At 40.7% G+C, this 16,946-nt stretch overlaps 1 protein-coding gene across 1 annotated transcript; it reads left to right on the top strand.

Annotated features, from left to right (window-relative positions):
• Positions 1–10,912: 10,912 nt before the first annotated feature.
• Positions 10,913–14,759, top strand: otpb (orthopedia homeobox b). Its single transcript, XM_036598687.1, has 3 exons — positions 10,913–10,949; positions 11,363–11,766; positions 13,482–14,759. The coding sequence occupies exons 1-3, from the start codon at positions 10,913–10,915 to the stop codon at positions 14,004–14,006; spliced, it is 966 nt and encodes a 321-aa protein (XP_036454580.1). The 3' UTR covers positions 14,007–14,759.
• Positions 14,760–16,946: the final 2,187 nt, after the last annotated feature.

Here is a 16,946-nt window from a genome sequence, read left to right as displayed (position 1 = left end):
ATAAACACATTTATATATTCAGCCTACATCAGTTTAGCTCCGCCCACTCGCGCTGAAGTCCTTTGGTTGCCTAAAGTTTTCAAACTTTTTTGTAAATGAAAAGAGTGTGTGAGTGAGAAGAGACTTAAAGCACCTTCACATAATGTAAAGGTTCTACACCAATTAAATCAATTTTAAGCTAGAACCGTAAGTCCAAGTCAAGCACCATTAGAGAACCTTTATTTTTTAAGACTGTAATATGAAACATCATGAAACATCAGGTTATATGGAACAGTGTTATATGCAATAGGCTCTGAATGATAAAGCCACTAGTTTACCATAAATACAGCAGTATATATAAGCCGAAAAAGGAAATTGTATATATATATATATATATATATATATATATATATATATATGTGTGTGTGTGTGTGTGTGTATAAATGTGTGTACATATATACTATATACTACATATGTACTATATATATATATATATATATATATATATATATATATATATATATATATATAGTGATAAAAAAATCGTTCAAATGATGTAATCAATAGAAAATGGTCTTTAATTGCACTATTTTCTATTAGTTACACGTTACTTCATCATTTCTCATCTTATGTTGTATTTCTAAAGAGAAGCGTATCTTCCTCCTCTGTTTAAACTTTGCGTGCATGCGCGCCCGTGTGTGTGTGTGTGTGTGTGTAAGTGTGTATAAGTGTGTGTTAACGGAGCACATCTCTACCAGCTGATGCCCTGCATTGATACAAACCCCCAGCTCCATTTTTGCCCCCCTTTTCCCACCCTCACTAATTGCTGAGCCGCAGTCTCGCGCACATGCGCGGCGCACTAATGCTGCGCGCGCTATGCAGGAGGCCGTTTCTGAGGGCACCGATCCATAGCCTCTATCTGCTGCTGCTCTATCTGCCCGCGCTGCCTTAATCGACAGGCCTGGATGAGTCTGAGCTCACAACACACGCCTGCCACACAGAGCTGCAGGTGGTGTCCACTGCCATTGTCCATTATGGGCCATCAGGTAATAAGGGACTCTATACGAAACTTGTTTATTCCAATTTCGGATGCTTACTGCACTCTCAGAAATAAAGGTGACATAGAGGGTTCCTCGGAGCTAAAGAACCTATTGATGGATGTTTAAAGAAGGATTTTTGAAAATTTAAAGGGGCCATATCATGGACGAGTGAATTTTATTTCTTCTTTTCTTTTTTTTTAATTTTGAAATATTTTTTAATAGGGGTTTTGTTTTCCTAGGCTAAATTTACTTCAATTAAAGATTAAATTTATCTCATATTTTCCGTGCGAGATTGAGCAAATATATTTTATTACCTTCTTCAGTAAGGGTGCCAGTAATTACTTAGCTGATTGTATCTTCAGACAATCCTAACATTTAATAGTGATTTAGTGGATTAACATGGTATAGATGGTATATAAACACTGTTAAAGTTTCAAAAATTAACATTAAGCTGAAAAAACAGCCCGTGTTGCATTCACTGTTTTTGTGATGTCACAAAAACTAACACATATACAGGCTACAACAGTTTAGCCCGTTCAAGTTGAAATTTTTTCAGCATGAAATGCTTTTTTGATGAGGGGCAACACAGGGGAGCAAGTTAGAACAGAGCTCATTTACATAATTTAGTCTTAAAGGCACAGTCTCAAAAACAGCCTGTTTGATTACCAGGGATAAACAGAGGTTGGGAAATGCTCATAAAAAAGATTTTTTGGAATATTTTTGCACATAAACCCACACAAGCATGAACTTCAGAGAAAAAATAATACAATACAAGGAAAATGTAGGATATTGGCCCTTTAAAGGTTCTTCTATTCTTTTTAATAGCTTTGTCTAAAATAGCACGTTTAAGCCAGGAACTATTCACAAACCTTCGCTTTAAGGAGTGAGATGTATTCATCGTAAATGAACAAATGAGCAATGCTGTATATGAACTAAGTCAAAATCTAAAGTCATTTGCTGTGGGAACGTGAACAAAAGAGTGGTTTCCCATTCAGGATCTTTTTACTTGTCTTCTCCACAGTGCACAGTCCTGCCCAAGCTGATGTCCAGTAAGACCTGAATCCACTTCACTACCCCTGACTGTAAAGGATAAGCGCCACTATTCAGCCACACTGCATTTTCTTACAGCTCAGCAGTGACTGAATCAATAAGCTGGCTTTTCCCCGGTCCTACAATCCATACATCAGCTTTCAAGGGTTAGCATGCTAACTTACACGCATTTGTCCAAAATGTTTAAGGGCCGCTGTGGAAGTCGATTGACTCGTCCATACGAGAGCTCGCGCGCCACCCCTCACGTTTCTCATTGCGTTAGAGGAGCCCGGAGTCATCCAGTTCTCTCTAATCGAGACAATTAGTCCTGAATTATCCCAGGGCCCTGACAGACGTTCCTTGTAACTCTCTTTTATTTTCAAACGGGCCCCCTGATCAGCGGCTCTCATTACAAACGCTGATTAAACTGCAAATTATCCAGCAGCGGCCCCTTTCGCGCCCGTAACGGCGCGCTCAATATCAATTAGGCCGAGCAGGCCGTCTGCAGCCTCCGCGAGCCTCCAACTGCTCCATGCTGCCATTTATTAGTTTGGAAAACAAGGAAAATACTAATAATCAACGGTCAGGGGAAAGGTGGGACACAAAGAGAGTTTTACGCTTGAAAATGACTCCGTGGGTCACTTTGGCTGGAGAAGAGCGTGTCAGGGCGATAAGGCGCGATTTCAGCATTTCTGTTCTGAGTATGTATATATTTATACACATACACATGCATATGTGAGTGTTTACATATATATATATATATATATGTGTGTGTGTGTGTGTGTGTGTGTATGTATATATATAAATACACACATATATACATCTATATATACACATACATATATACATCTATATACGTGTGTGTGTGTGTGTGTGTGTATACAGGCCTTGTCAGGTGTCACTTTGATCAGACTACGTTACAAAAAAGATCACCACAGCCATCATTAAATTGTTGATAATCGATACATTAATTTATTACATTCATTAAATCATGATTCATTGCTAACATCCTTAATAGACACGACGGCCGCCTTAAGCTTTTTAAGGTGGAGCTTTTGTTTGCCAGTGAACTTTAAAATAAACTGCTGTTTATTGCCTGGAAACAAGTGCTGTGAGGAATTTATTTCCACGAAATGCAAATGATAAGAAGAATAAAAATAGTTTCTCGTCGTCGTATAATTGAAGCTTGAATAAATATTGCACTGTCACAACGTGTTGGAAAAAAAATGATTCATATTATTCATATTTTCACACAAAATTCTTCCTTTTGGTGAAACATAATGTGAGCCCAATATTCAGTGAGTAAAGCAGGCCGCTGCACACACTGTAGTTGACTTCCCTTTGATGCAATATTGATTTTATTTTGATAGGCTCAAATTGAAAATGGGTCCCGGGTGAGCCCACATAATGACTGGTGCCAAATTTACCAGACATGGGCCTACAGTTCATCTAACGGAGCCTCGTTGCATTTACGTTTCCATGGTGAGCTGGGCCGATTCAAAATGCTCATATTTGTCCAGGATAAAATGTTACAACGTAAAAATACATTGTCCAGAGTGTTAACTTACAATGTAATTTACTTTTTTGTAAATAAATATATTTGAAAATGACTATATACATAAATAACTACCATAAAAACCTACCAGTGCAAACACTATCAGAAAAAAGGTGCTGAACTGTCGCTTGGGTGGCCTTTAAGGTCTTCAGTACTTTTAGTTAGGCAACATAATTGTAATCCACTGAATTTATAATTGTGTTATGTTGTTTTGACTCCACGCGGCTTTTTTTCTGTTGTTGTTTTTTATCAGGTTATGAAAAAGTACAAATACTTACTATTCTTACACTTAAAGCCACTGTTGTATCTTTGAAGGTTCATTTACATTGTTTGTACCTTGATGAATGTACAGTGTACCTGCACAGCACCTTTTTTCTGACAGTGATGCTGTGATACTCATAGGCCAAAGAACTTTTTCCACATAACCACCCAAAGAGACGAATTTCCGTTTCAAGTTTAATGTGATTGTTTAGATCATTTACAGGGTTTATACAGTTTGGAAATGACCAAAAACAGTACAGGGGTCCATTAAGGGCTAAGAGACTTATAAAGAAGGCTACAGGAAAGAGCTTATCATTCTCTCAGCTGCAAATGAGACTGAAAATATGAATTTTAAAATGGAGATATTGGTAAAAAAAAATTCTATGGAAAATCCTAAGACAGTAATATTTTATAGTCTTTTGTATAGTTTAATATGGAATAAAGCTTATTGATGCCCTTACTGAGCTTACTGCACTATGAAATCGGCACGTTTAAGCACTGTTTAAGCGTCATAATAAGCGCATTTCAAGTACCCGTATGGTCCATTTACTCATATGACTTTGCTGACATAATGAAAGCAGGAGTTACCATTCCTCCACAGTGGCGCATTAGTTTGCGCAGTTTTGAGACTGCGCAGCTGCTGATGTTATCTGCACAGCGCACAGATATGATGAGCTTTCACACACGATCCAAGACTCTTAATGTTTTGACATGAAGCCTCAGAGATTTCTACACAGAGAGCTGTATAATGGGCGACGTGTCAGAATCTAGACTGTCTCTATGCGCAGTGCTGGTGCTGTTTAGTGTCCTAATGCTAAAATAAAGCAGCCAGGTTGTCTGAGTGCTAAACTACCCATAAAATAGGCTTGTGTAGCACGGAAAAACGAAAATATTGGAAAAGAATACCTTAATGGAGCATTTGGTAAACATATGCAAACAGTCCTCGGCTGGCGAGCTAACCGCCGAACATGCACTGTCGCTTCATTCTGTAAACACTGTAATTATGTCTATATATATATATATATATGATATATATATATGTGTGTGTGTGTGTGTGTGTGTGTGTGTGTGTATCAGTAATTGTGCAATCGAATCGAAGTTTACGACTACATTTACATTCCGTAGTAGTAACCTATTATATGACTATTATTACTAAAAATGTACAATTATACAAACAAATAACACAGGCCGATTAATACGTTCTGCTCCAGCATAACTGATATAAGCTATATTGTTGGACCAAATGCCAAACTTTACATATTATTGCTTGAGTTTTTCAACAAAAATTCGCAAATGCTCATTAGTAGCCTGTTACGAAGAAATGTCTCGCTGTGTTGCTGTTCAGAGAGCTCACAGCTTAAATATGCGCTGGTTGGCAGGAGGGGTTGGTTGGCACAGTGCTCAGTTTTTAGGTCTGGAGAGAGCGCAGACCCAAAAATGTACCGTTAGAATGTTTGCCCTCTTGACCTACATTCATCTAGTGTGTCAGGACAGCTGAAGGTCAGAGTCAGTAAGGTGAGGATAACTTCTCCATTTTCTGTAGAGGAGGCGGGAGATAAACTGGAGCTGAACACAGGCTGAGCTGTAACGGTTCTGAGCTCTTCAAGGTTCTTTAGTAAAGGGAAAGGGAATGGTTCTATCTAGAACCATGAACACTCAAAAAACCCTTTGCTTGATTAAAGGGTTCTTTGCATCACGAAAATGGTTCTTCAGATTGATGGAGAATGTGCTGTAGATGATTCTATATAGAACCTTTTTGGAAAGGGTTCTATGTAGCACCCTTTTTGATGCTGTAGGGAACCCTTTTAAAAAATGTTCTATATAGAACCATCTACAGAACATTCTCCACCAGACTGAAGAACACTTTCATGATGCAAAAAAGGGTCCTTTGAATGTTCATAGTTCTAGATAGAACCATTTTGTTTACTAAAGAACCCTTAACCCATCATTTTAAGTATGTAGAGGCTGAGACAAATAGTGTGCATTTAATGGGTAAATACTTAATGTAAAAATAGAAATGTTTTAGAAAGTGATGGTATAAATAAATATTCAGTGTAATCAGCTGTATGTTGATATGGACTAACATTCTCAAACTAGCTGAGATTGTAAGCTTGCATATTTGGTTCCTGGGCTGATAGCTGGGTTCCTAATTGATGGCACAGAAGGGATACAGCGCAGAGAATGAAAACGGTGTGGTCTTTAGTTCTTCCTCTTCTGAAACGTTCAACAGTGTTATTGTATCTTTAAACCCCCCAGTCGTTTTCATTGTCAGGCACGGAAATAAGACAGAAGCCTCGTCTAGGCCGATTTTCCCTCAAGCTGATTTCCTAATAGGCCTAAATGAAATAAACCTCGGCAGTAAGGTCTACTCATCAGAGCTTCATCATATGGAGATGGAGGACTGCACGACGGGGACAAACGCCGTCTCTTTCCAAGCTAGTCTAGATTCCTCTGCAGTCAGCTCCTCTGAGCTGGAAGGCGGAAGTGAATGTATCCAGGACTCATGTTCATTTTGTACAGTCCAAACCATGATGGAGGCGCATCGAAACTCCAAGTAACTGACACAAAAAATATGACAAACTATTTCAGGCTCTCTGAGCAAAGAACACACATGCCTGTGGATGTGCCCCATAAATGCAACTGATTAATGGTGGCTTGCATGAAAAATGAATTCCCAGCTGTCATCGCGACAAGCTGGGAAAGCCGGAAAGAGACTGTTAGCACGGGATCATTATCAATAGCGATATTTTCGAGCTCTATCATGGCAATCAGGCTGGAATTTATTCAATAGATTTAGCTCATTTGGGCGTAATTGATAAATAATCAAAATGTATCAGCGCAACTTGCACAAATTTCACCAACAATCAAGTAAAAGCAGCCCATTTACCACCTGACTTGGTCCGAATTAGAGCTAAATCGACGATCAATTAATCTTGGAAGGGCCAGCTCCGCGTGTTTTTGTGGACAGGCAGCAGAGAAATAGACATTAAATGAGTGGAACGAGCAGAAAGGAGTTGAAACGTCACGGCCTGCGGGATAATGAGCAAGGCTGTAAATTGTCAGATTTATGGCATCAGTTAGCAGCTCGAGAATCAAACACGTGATAGTGTTATCACTGAGCAAATAACGGTGCTGTTGAGACATCAGCTACACGATGGCAGTGGAGATCAGTGTGGATAGCCTACCGTGGAGATGAGGGCCTAGTCGAGTGCATCTCTGTCCCTCTTAGATGACACTTCCATTGGGTCCTGTCAAAATAAACCAGAGTCAAAGCACTCCAAGTGTAGCCTAGCTCATCACGGCACTGAGCTGTCTTCAAGTGTAGGGTGGATTCAGGAATCGTGGGCCCTGAAGTGCCAGAAGAAGCTCTTTATCAGAATTATCAACACCAGCTGATGCTAACTAGCATATTCTTTCTATACAAGCAGAAGGAAGTGCAGCAAATAGGCTAACTGAATGTCATTCAGGGTTTATGACATGCATGTTCCCTGTTGCTTAACACTCTGCTTAACATATGTCCCATAATGCCTTAGTCCACCCTACATTAAGATACTTGTTCAGAATAGCAGATTTAGGTGTTTTCTCACTCAAGCTTGATCTTAGACACTGGATCATAGACTTCATTAGTGCTACATGAAGAGTCTGGCTAGTTGTTATTGGCATATATGATGTCATCAGAAATAGATTCTTGTTTTTTCTTCTGGAAAGCCTGACCTGTACCATGTTCTGTTCACTTTTGCTTGCAGAAAGTAGCCTAATGAAGGTAAACAAAACAATTGTCAAGGCAGTAAACTACTTGCATTGTTACTTTTTATTGTTGGCCTATGAAAGGCACATGGCTGAATGAGCAGCAGTTTTTGTATGGGAGGGGAGTGGTCTGACTCATTTAAGCTTTCTGGTTCGCTATAGCCTTTCAATGTACAAGGTCAGTGAAACTAATTATTTTCAGTACTCATTTGCTGATGCATTAAATTGCATTAGCAGTGTGATTATGCTGGAATTTAATAATTACCAGCACATGTTCCTAATTTAGAACAACTCAGAATGACCACTGACCCAAGTCCTCCCTTCTTTCAAGCCATTGATCCTCCTCTCTGGAATAAATGATGGTAGATGTGGGCTATGTAGGTTACTGCGCTGGGCTTTGGCCGCACATTTTACTCTCACCTACTCTTGGAAAAAGTATATTTTTGTCACAAAGAAATAGTTTCCTGCCTCATAATGTTGCATAATGATATCTTCAGAAGTCTGGGGTAATGCTTTTCTATATTTTTTGAAAATACAAATTTTGAGCTGCAGGAAAATTAAAAGAAATAAACTAAAATGTGAAAAGGCTAAACCCACTGGGGTTACATTTAGTTTAGGAACATAAATTGTATCATATTCAATTGCAATGATGTTTAAGTTGTAATAACTATACCATACCCCATCTCGCCACCAGCCATTTTATTTTTTCTTCTGTTTTGAAACATTGGGTTATGAAAAGGCACAAATATATACTGGGAAAATGTATTTAAAGTACACAGTTGGACCTTAAAACCACTATTGTACCTATGAGGGTACATTTACATTGTTTGTACCTTGATGAACAAAAAATTCCCTGCACAGAACCTTTTTTCTGACAGTGCAGCTTGTGAGATTGATGCTTAAAAATCAGAGCAATCTGGCCTCAAATAATCCCTCAAGGTTTTGGAATCAAAGTGACTTTGATAGCAAAATTACCAGAACTCACGTTCATCTTCCTCAAACTTATTACAGCGCCGATGGGTCACAAATTAACTGAGCTAAACTTCGAGGTAACTGGTCATTACTGCTGCAGGCTGAGCCTCAGGATATTCTACAATTATGCATCTGCAGCGCAGCTCGGCCTATAGCTGAATCCGCGTGTGACTATGGTAAACATGTGTCCATCAAAGACGACGTTAATGGAGTGCGTTTTACGCGTTTGGAGGACAGTTGTCGTGTTCATCCCCCAAAGTCTCATTACCCGCCATAATGGAGGCTAGTTACTCCGTGACACACCAGAGCTCTGTCTCATTACGGTAATCGCCGTCCAATGCTGATTATTTTATTTAGCCCCTTAATTGTATTCTTTCCGGATAAGTCACGTTGTAATCGGGTCCACGCGGAGCGCCCCCAGTCTAATCGCGGTTTGAAATGCGCCTGGGGGTCGCCACCTTGCCTGGACGAAGGAGGACACACCCCATAAAGCAGAAAGTCCGTGGCGGTGATGGTAGTTACTGCCTTTCGGTGACAGTTATTGTCCAAACTGCTCAAACAACCACAACGGAGTGGAAGAGAGATGTAGCCGTGAACGGCAAAGCAGGAAATAATAAAAAATAAATAATAATAATAATAATAATAAAATACAATTGTGTTGCTTTTGTTATTATTATTATTATTATTATTATTATTACTATTATTATTTAACGTTATTTGCATAATTCAATCTCATGTATTTAGGCCAATTTTGCTGTTTTTGTTCTTTACAGTGATGAGCGAGATTATGCTTACTAATATTTTTCTTTCTTTTTCGTTTCCTTCTTTCTTCTTAATGTCGAACTTATTCATTTATTTTTACATTATTATTGCTTTTATTTTATTTTATTGTTGTTTGTTTGGTATGCCTTTTATTGGATGATCAGTCAATATAGTCAATATTCTAGCATGCTTATCTACTATTTAAAAATAAAAACAGTGCTCTGAATGTTTACAGGTGATGTCACGCGCCTCGTACGGCAGATCTATGAATTTTGTAATGCATAAAATAAGCCCTATTTTATTATATATAAAGAGATAAATGCAGAACTAACCCTTTGGCGCTGCTGCGGGTTCTGCTGTATAGGCTCCTGTGTGGAGGCTACGGAGGCTGGAGGCGTCGCGCTCAGTCCGGACTGCAGCTACGCGGGGAGCCTCGGCTCGACAGTCAGACTGAAAACAGAGGCTCTGCTGTTCAGCGAACACGCGGACAAACCTCTGCTTTTCTGATCTGAGCGGCTGCTTTAAACAGCGCAGAATTCATTCAACAAACTGCACCGCAGTAACAGCTTATCAGCTGCACTGGTTCATGCAAAACAGGCTTTGGTTTATTGGGTTAAAACGCGCAACGTGCGTCCTCCGGTTCCAATGAGCTAAATCAGATTAATTGCAGCAGCGCTGATGACACGTTCCTACAGAAAAGCAGCAACATTTCAGAGACTCTGCTTCTCCAAAACAAACTGCACGCGCTGCGTTCGCCGCCTAATAACGCTCTGATCTCGCGGCAAAGATCAGATTTGGCACTAAATGCCTCAAGTGCTTAATGGCCTCGAAAATGACTAGTTGGAAATGGACTCTGGATGTGTGCTTAGCTGCCTCAAAGACTTAATCTGGCGTGTGATGGATGGATTCTCCTCGAATACAGCCGAAGGCCCGCGCGCTACCTGCGCTCACGCGACCGAAAAGACTACAAAACCCAAGCGTTTCTTTTACTTTCTGCTCTGCCTGAAAATAAGCAGCGATTTGTTCCCCCCAGAACAAAAAAAAAAAGCGCACCAGCAGGACTGTGACTTCATCACCCGTCCGTTCCCCTTTCTCTCTGTCTCTCTCTGTAGCCTTTACGTGGATATATATATGTTTTTGCTTTGTATTATTGTTATTTTGTAGCTTGGCGCGCGCTAAACGCGCCCTACAACGTTTTCCTAGCAGAACTAGATTTATTATAAACTGTTTGTGTGCTATGATTATGAAGTCATTTATCGCCTATAATAAGGGGCTGATACAATAAATCAGCCGCGCTATTAAGGAGACAGTAATTGCAGATGGAGCTGCTTTGTGGATGCCCGCTGGTTGGTTGCGGCCATTTCCAGGCTTCAAGCTCTGATTGGCTCTCATCTGAAGAAGCTCATGGGTTCATCCAACTATTAAGCGCCTCCCTGTCTCTCTAAAGAACATTATAATGCTGGGAGCCTCCTGTTTTTTAAACACACGGCGAATTTTTCTTCATTTGCCCACTATATGCTTTTTTAAAGGGAGTTAAAAGTTTTAGGGCTAGCAGGAGCGCTGCGCCATGCTCTCTCACGCCGACCTCCTGGATGCTCGCCTCGGTGAGTTATCGCCACCCAACTCCGGTCTCCAGCTCCACTGTAAGCTAGAGGAACTTTCAATCTATACAATTATGAATTGATGTGGACTTAATTCGTAATCTAATTTTGAACTCCAAACGACTTGATATTGTAATTCATTATCTGCTGAATTAATTACATCTAGCCCGTTTCATCAACCTGTCTAAATATTGATAGAATGCAGTCATGACTTAACGGGATGGAGTTTTAACTTGTGTTGATGTAGACAGCTTAAATGGGGAAGATCGTGTAGGCCTGTAGTTCCGCAGTAAAAAACTTGTTTTGTTTTTTCTGTGCTGTCCTGATGTTGATGTTGATGCTGGAACTGACTAAATGTTTGCAGTTCTCCTCGTCAGATGGAAAAGCTTAATTTCTCTCGCCCGATGCTTCCGCAGGGATGAAGGACGCCGCGGTCGAGCTGCTCGGCCACAGGGACGCTTTGAAGTGCCGGCTCGGCGGCGCAGACACCGGCCATCCCGGAGACCTGAGCTCCGGCGCCGACGCGGTAGAGGGGACCACCCTTCTCCCCGGGGAAGACATAAGCAATGGCGGATCGAACCCCAACGGCTTGCAGCAGGTCGGCGCCAAAGAGCAGGACAAACAGCAGCAGCAGCAGCAGCAGAGCTCGGCTCAGGCTGGAGGACAGCAGAGCCAGCAGAAACAGAAACGCCACAGGACCCGCTTTACTCCGGCGCAGCTTAACGAGCTGGAGCGGAGCTTTGCAAAAACCCACTACCCGGACATCTTCATGAGGGAGGAACTGGCGCTCAGGATCGGATTAACTGAGTCCCGCGTGCAGGTGAGGAGATCATCAACAACATCAACAACAAAAAAATAACAACCGCAGAGTTTCTGAAGCGCGATAGCCAGAGGTGAATTCCAGCGCTTTTCGCTAATAAACACGTCAAACTGAGATGACCGCGTCCAGTCGCTCAAGCGTGGACTCGCTTACAGAGAATTAGTAAGAACATCAGGGAGAAAACAAAGAAAATAAACAGTTTCATATATGTATAATTTTTAATTTAAGAAAAAAGTAAATAAAAAAAAGGAAATTACAAAAGTTAAATTTTCTCCTTACTTTTATTTTCTAATTTTTCAAAATAAAAGCTACATTTTTTACTCAAACTCATGAATGCGCTGGTGCTCAAATAGTCACCATCAATAAAAAGACTGTTATAATATTAACCAAACACACTGGTGTGTCTATAAGGACGTGACAAAAGATGAAAAGTTAGGATCACAAAAATCATTTTTTACACTAATATTATTGCAAATCTGATCAGGTTATAAAAGTGAAATCGCTGTCCGTGGTGCTGACTACCAGGACGAGTTTACTTTTCCCATTTATAATCAGTTTTTCCTTTTCTTTTCTTTTCTTTTCTTTTTTTCTTTTCTTCTCATTTCTTTTATTTCCTTTTTTTTTATCTATCATTGTTTTGACGTGCCTGACATTTTCTATTAGCCTACAAAATGCTCCTCGATTTGAATTCACATTAAAATGTCTTTGCAAAATATTTTCATAATTTACTTAATTACTTTATTACGCAATTTCATAATTAACCGCATCATCATTAACCAAATATTGCATTAGCCATAACGATTCGGGGCGGTTAGCAGTCAGTCCGACTGACGCCAATTATTCACCAGATGATGCTGCGCGATTCATTCAGCTGAGCGCGACGATCATCATCCGTCAGAGCAGAGCGCGCGGCGCTTTAAATATCAGATGCTATTTTCCACAGAAGGAAGAAGGAAAAATAGATGTTGAATTCAGCACGCGCGCGTTATGAATTCATTCTCAGTGCAGGTGATAAAGCACCGAGGCCAGCCGACCATTTGTCTCTGAGAATGGCCTTTCAGCCATAACGGCTTCATTCCAGCCCAAATATTATTCTTCAGGTTTTATTAAGAAATCGCGTTTCTGACCGTGACCAGCTTCAGTTCTGCGTCTTGCACGCGCACATTAATGATAGCCCGGCTGTCAGTTTAGAAACAAAGAGGATCAGATATGATAGCAATGCATCACTAAAAACAAAAACCTGTTTACAGAGGGTCAGCGCTGAAATAAACACGTTTAAAACCATCGAGGGTAAAGAATGTTTTAAAGGCTGTAGAATAAAACTGAGGTGCTGGAATGCGAGGCAAATGATCATGTTAGTGTTTCTGGTTTTCTCTAATTTTAACCATTTTTACGATTGTGAGATTATGCTGGTATTATTATTATATAAAATGCAGATTTTTTCAAGGATGCAGTGTCTTAATTACTATAATTTTTGGACACAATTTAAAATATAATAATGAAATGAATAATGAAAGTTGGGATAACATACACTGTAAAAATGGTAACCAGACTGTCTATAATTTTAAACTTCAAATAAGTGAACAGAAAGTACGATTATTGTTATGATGTTCAATGAGCTCCAAACTTTAGAGGCAAGTAAACAACACATTATTTTTGTCCCTGTTTAAAGCTTTAACGCCGTGTTTTCCTTTTATTTTCCCAAATTTCTTCAGGTCTGGTTCCAGAACCGCCGCGCCAAATGGAAGAAGCGCAAGAAGACCACCAACGTGTTCCGCGCGCCCGGCACGCTGTTGCCCACCCACAGCCTGCCGCAGTTCCCGTCCGCCGCGGCCGCCGCCGCCGCCATGGGGGACGGCCTGTGCTCCTTCCACGCCAACGACACGCGCTGGGCGGCGGCGGCCGGCATGCCGGGGGTCTCCCAGCTGCAGCTGCCGCCCTCTTTGGGCCGCCAGCAGGCCATGGCGCAGTCGCTGTCGCAGTGCAGCCTGGGAGCAGGGCCGCCCCCAAACTCCATGGGCCTTTCCAACGGCTTACAGTCCAACGGCTCCGGGCTGCAGTCGCACCTGTACCAGCCCACCTTCCCCGGCATGGTGCCCGCCTCCCTCTCCGGTCCGACCAACGTGAGCGGCTCGCCCCAGCTGTGCAGCTCGCCGGACAGTGACGTGTGGAGAGGGACCAGTATCGCCTCACTGCGCCGCAAAGCGCTCGAGCACACGGTGTCCATGAGCTTCACCTAACGGGACAAAAGAAAAGATGATAATTAAGAAAAAAAGAGTTCCTCGCAAAAAAAAAGAAAGAAAAAAGAAAAAGAGAGAAAGACCCCAACGAGTAGTTGAGAACAGTGGATGAGCACTCAGGAGCGGAGGGGTGGGTTTTGGGGAGGGGGTAACTGTGGGCAATTACAATTGGCAGCCTTAAAGGGAGAATGGAGTGGAAATTTCAGCAGAATAAAGAACAGGTTCGCACAACCCTTAACAAGATTCGCTGTTCTAACTTTATTCAGCAGTGAGTAACCAGGCTGCCTTCACCTCTGATAGCAGTTAACATAAAGGTATTCTTCTAAATTTAAGTCTACATTTCAAGACAGCCAGGTTAGTTTACTTTTTAATGTTAAAAAAGCAAACCTTTTATACATTTATTTATTTCTTTTTAATTGCAGTGACCCCATTTGGAAAAAGGCTGGAAGTTCAGGTATTCTGGGCCATCGGGTGACCAGGGGTCTCCCATTTATTCTAATTTCAGCTCATACATTTCTGGCACATTCTTTCTAAATGAGCAACAATCATGTCTGTAAATAGGCTAATTTCTTTTAATGGGAAAGTAAATAAAAGAATGGCTTTTTCATTCAGCCCTGATGTCTCATATGGCCAAATAACACAATGTCCCTGCTGAGCAAATGGCCCACAGTACCTCAGTCCACCCTACCTTTATTTATGAGTCAGTTGTGTATCTTGTCCTTATTTATTTATTTATTTATTTATTTATTTATCCATGACTCTCTCTATTCTTGCAGCAATCAACTTATTCACAGCTATTTCTGACCACTGAGTCTGATATCTGTCCAAGGCAGCCTCCTGTACTGCATGCCACGGTTGGTTTAAAGCATGGGGCACATGTGGGTTGGTTCTCCCGGTTTTGTACAGGCGAATAAAGATGTATTATGAGCAAATTCTCCACCAAATCCGGTTCAGCTGCATGTCCATTGGCGAGGAACACCGAGGGGGAGTTTACATAAAGCAAAATGAACTTGAATAGGATGTTTGTGTAGATAAAAGCATTCTTGTTACCTGCTGGTCTGTTTGTGATATGTTTTGACTTCCTGTATGTGCTTATTACTGAAATGTGTTTTTGGTTTTTGGGTTGGTTCGTTTGTTTTCTTTCTTTCTTAAGCGTTTATCCTACCAAATGCAACACACCTGGGCAGGTTTATATCGATTTATTGTAAAAATGGGTGAATAAAATCATTTTCAGTAACGTCCAACATGAGAAGAGTCCATCTTTGCCTAGAAGAGCATATAGAGAGTGTGTTTGAGAAATGTAACAATGGAAAAATAACGATGGGGCGTCAAACTGACCACTATGAAAACCCTTGTCTTTAATGGTCATTTTCATAGATGTGCAGAATGAACATTTCTGTTAGTTGACCAGTAGAAGTAGCACCTTCAGGCACATCCTCTCTTCTAGTATCGACTGTCATAATGTGCTACATGTGCTAAGGACTCATGCCTTTATGTTGTCTGGCATGATGTCTCCCAGGCTTGCTCAGTGTGTCACAGGGAATGTAAATATTTTGGCTGATATCTGCTCCACTATTGCGTTCGTCAGCCCTCTTGCATGGGTGAAGCCCCATATCCTGAAGCTCATTCTTGGATGTTTATTGGCAATTATGAGCCGAGAGACATTGACTCTCTTAAAAACACAGTGTTCCTTGGAGCATTTCTGTAGAAGAACCACTTTTGGTTCCCTAAGATGTTTTTCATTGACTAGATCTTTGGTAAATAAGAGGTGCGAGTGTAAAGAACCTTTTAAAAACTGAACCTCCACATGATGTAAAGGTTCTACACCAGTTTAAGGTTTTTTCTTGAACCAAACTTCCAAGCAAAGAACAATTTAGGAATCTTTTTTTTAAAGACTAAGCATCATGGTCCTTTATCTTTATAAGGCATCCCTCAAAGAAGCAATCAACTATAAAAGATAGCTAGATGTGATGGTATTTTTCAAAAGATAAGAAAAGCAAATTTTGAAAATTGCCTGCATATCGAAGGATTCCTTGAAGACTGCCAAAAGAAGATGCATCAGGTAATATGTTATACAGCTATATTCACATCTCTCTGTAGTGTTGGCAAAATAATCCCTAAAGCCTGTGTGCTCACTCTCTCTCACTCTCTCATCCAGAGCACTCTCAAGGGTGCCATGGCATAACTCTGAGAACACAGAGATCTAGTGATTGACAACCAGTGGAGATGCCTTTTTGTCCACATGGGATGGAGCAGGATTGGAACCAATTAGCGAGTAATCACAGACATGTTTTGCTCCTGCACCCTTTGTGTGCTTTCAAGCAGTTGCCATTGGGGAGGCTTTAGAGGCCACAAATATCTGCTTTGTCCCACCAGCAAGGCAATAATGGTCAGTTGGTGTGTAAATGCATCTAGAAAGGGAGTCCGGAAGTCAAAAGAGGCTCGCCATCAACCGATAAGTCGGTTTATTAAATGCTTCAAATGTAATAATAATACTGAGTGAGAACAGCTAAGCGCAAATGACAAGTGATTAATAAATTGTACTACATTACTACGTAGTGTGCATAAATAAAGCTGAAAAAATAAAAATACAGGAAAATGTCGCCCCTTCTCACACCTTTTCAATGCCACAGTACAAAAACAGAGGCACAGGCAGAGACCACCCAGCATTTATTTCATTTCAAACAGCCATGCACATGTTATTCTTCTATGTTATTCTTCTATGTTATTATTATTCTGCTTTAAGCTTTTCAAAAAAATCTGCAGAGATGTTTCTCATACCTCCAAAGTTCAGTCTTAGAAGCTGGTTTCATTTTCTGCTTTTTGCAAACCAAATAATCCCAAACACATTCAGTGATGTTGAGGTCTGGACTCTGGGGTGGTCAGTTCACTGTTCTGAGTATACCAGCAGCTCCTTTTTTGGTTTGCAAATTTTTCTCT

This window comes from Colossoma macropomum, unplaced genomic scaffold, assembly GCF_904425465.1.
Source record: "Colossoma macropomum unplaced genomic scaffold, Colossoma_macropomum, whole genome shotgun sequence".
In the NCBI taxonomy this organism is placed as follows: Eukaryota; Metazoa; Chordata; class Actinopteri; order Characiformes; family Serrasalmidae; genus Colossoma; species Colossoma macropomum.
The sequence above is the reverse complement of the archived record's forward strand: the minus strand, read 5'-3'. Positions and strand labels throughout refer to the sequence as shown.

Coding starts and splice junctions, on each gene's coding strand:
- otpb (XM_036598687.1), top strand. CDS start 10,913: ATGCTCTCTCACGCCGACCTCCTGGATGCTCGCCTCG. Junction 10,950..11,362: donor CCTCCTGGATGCTCGCCTCG/GTGAGTTATCGC, acceptor ATGCTTCCGCAG/GGATGAAGGACGCCGCGGTC. Junction 11,767..13,481: donor TAACTGAGTCCCGCGTGCAG/GTGAGGAGATCA, acceptor AAATTTCTTCAG/GTCTGGTTCCAGAACCGCCG.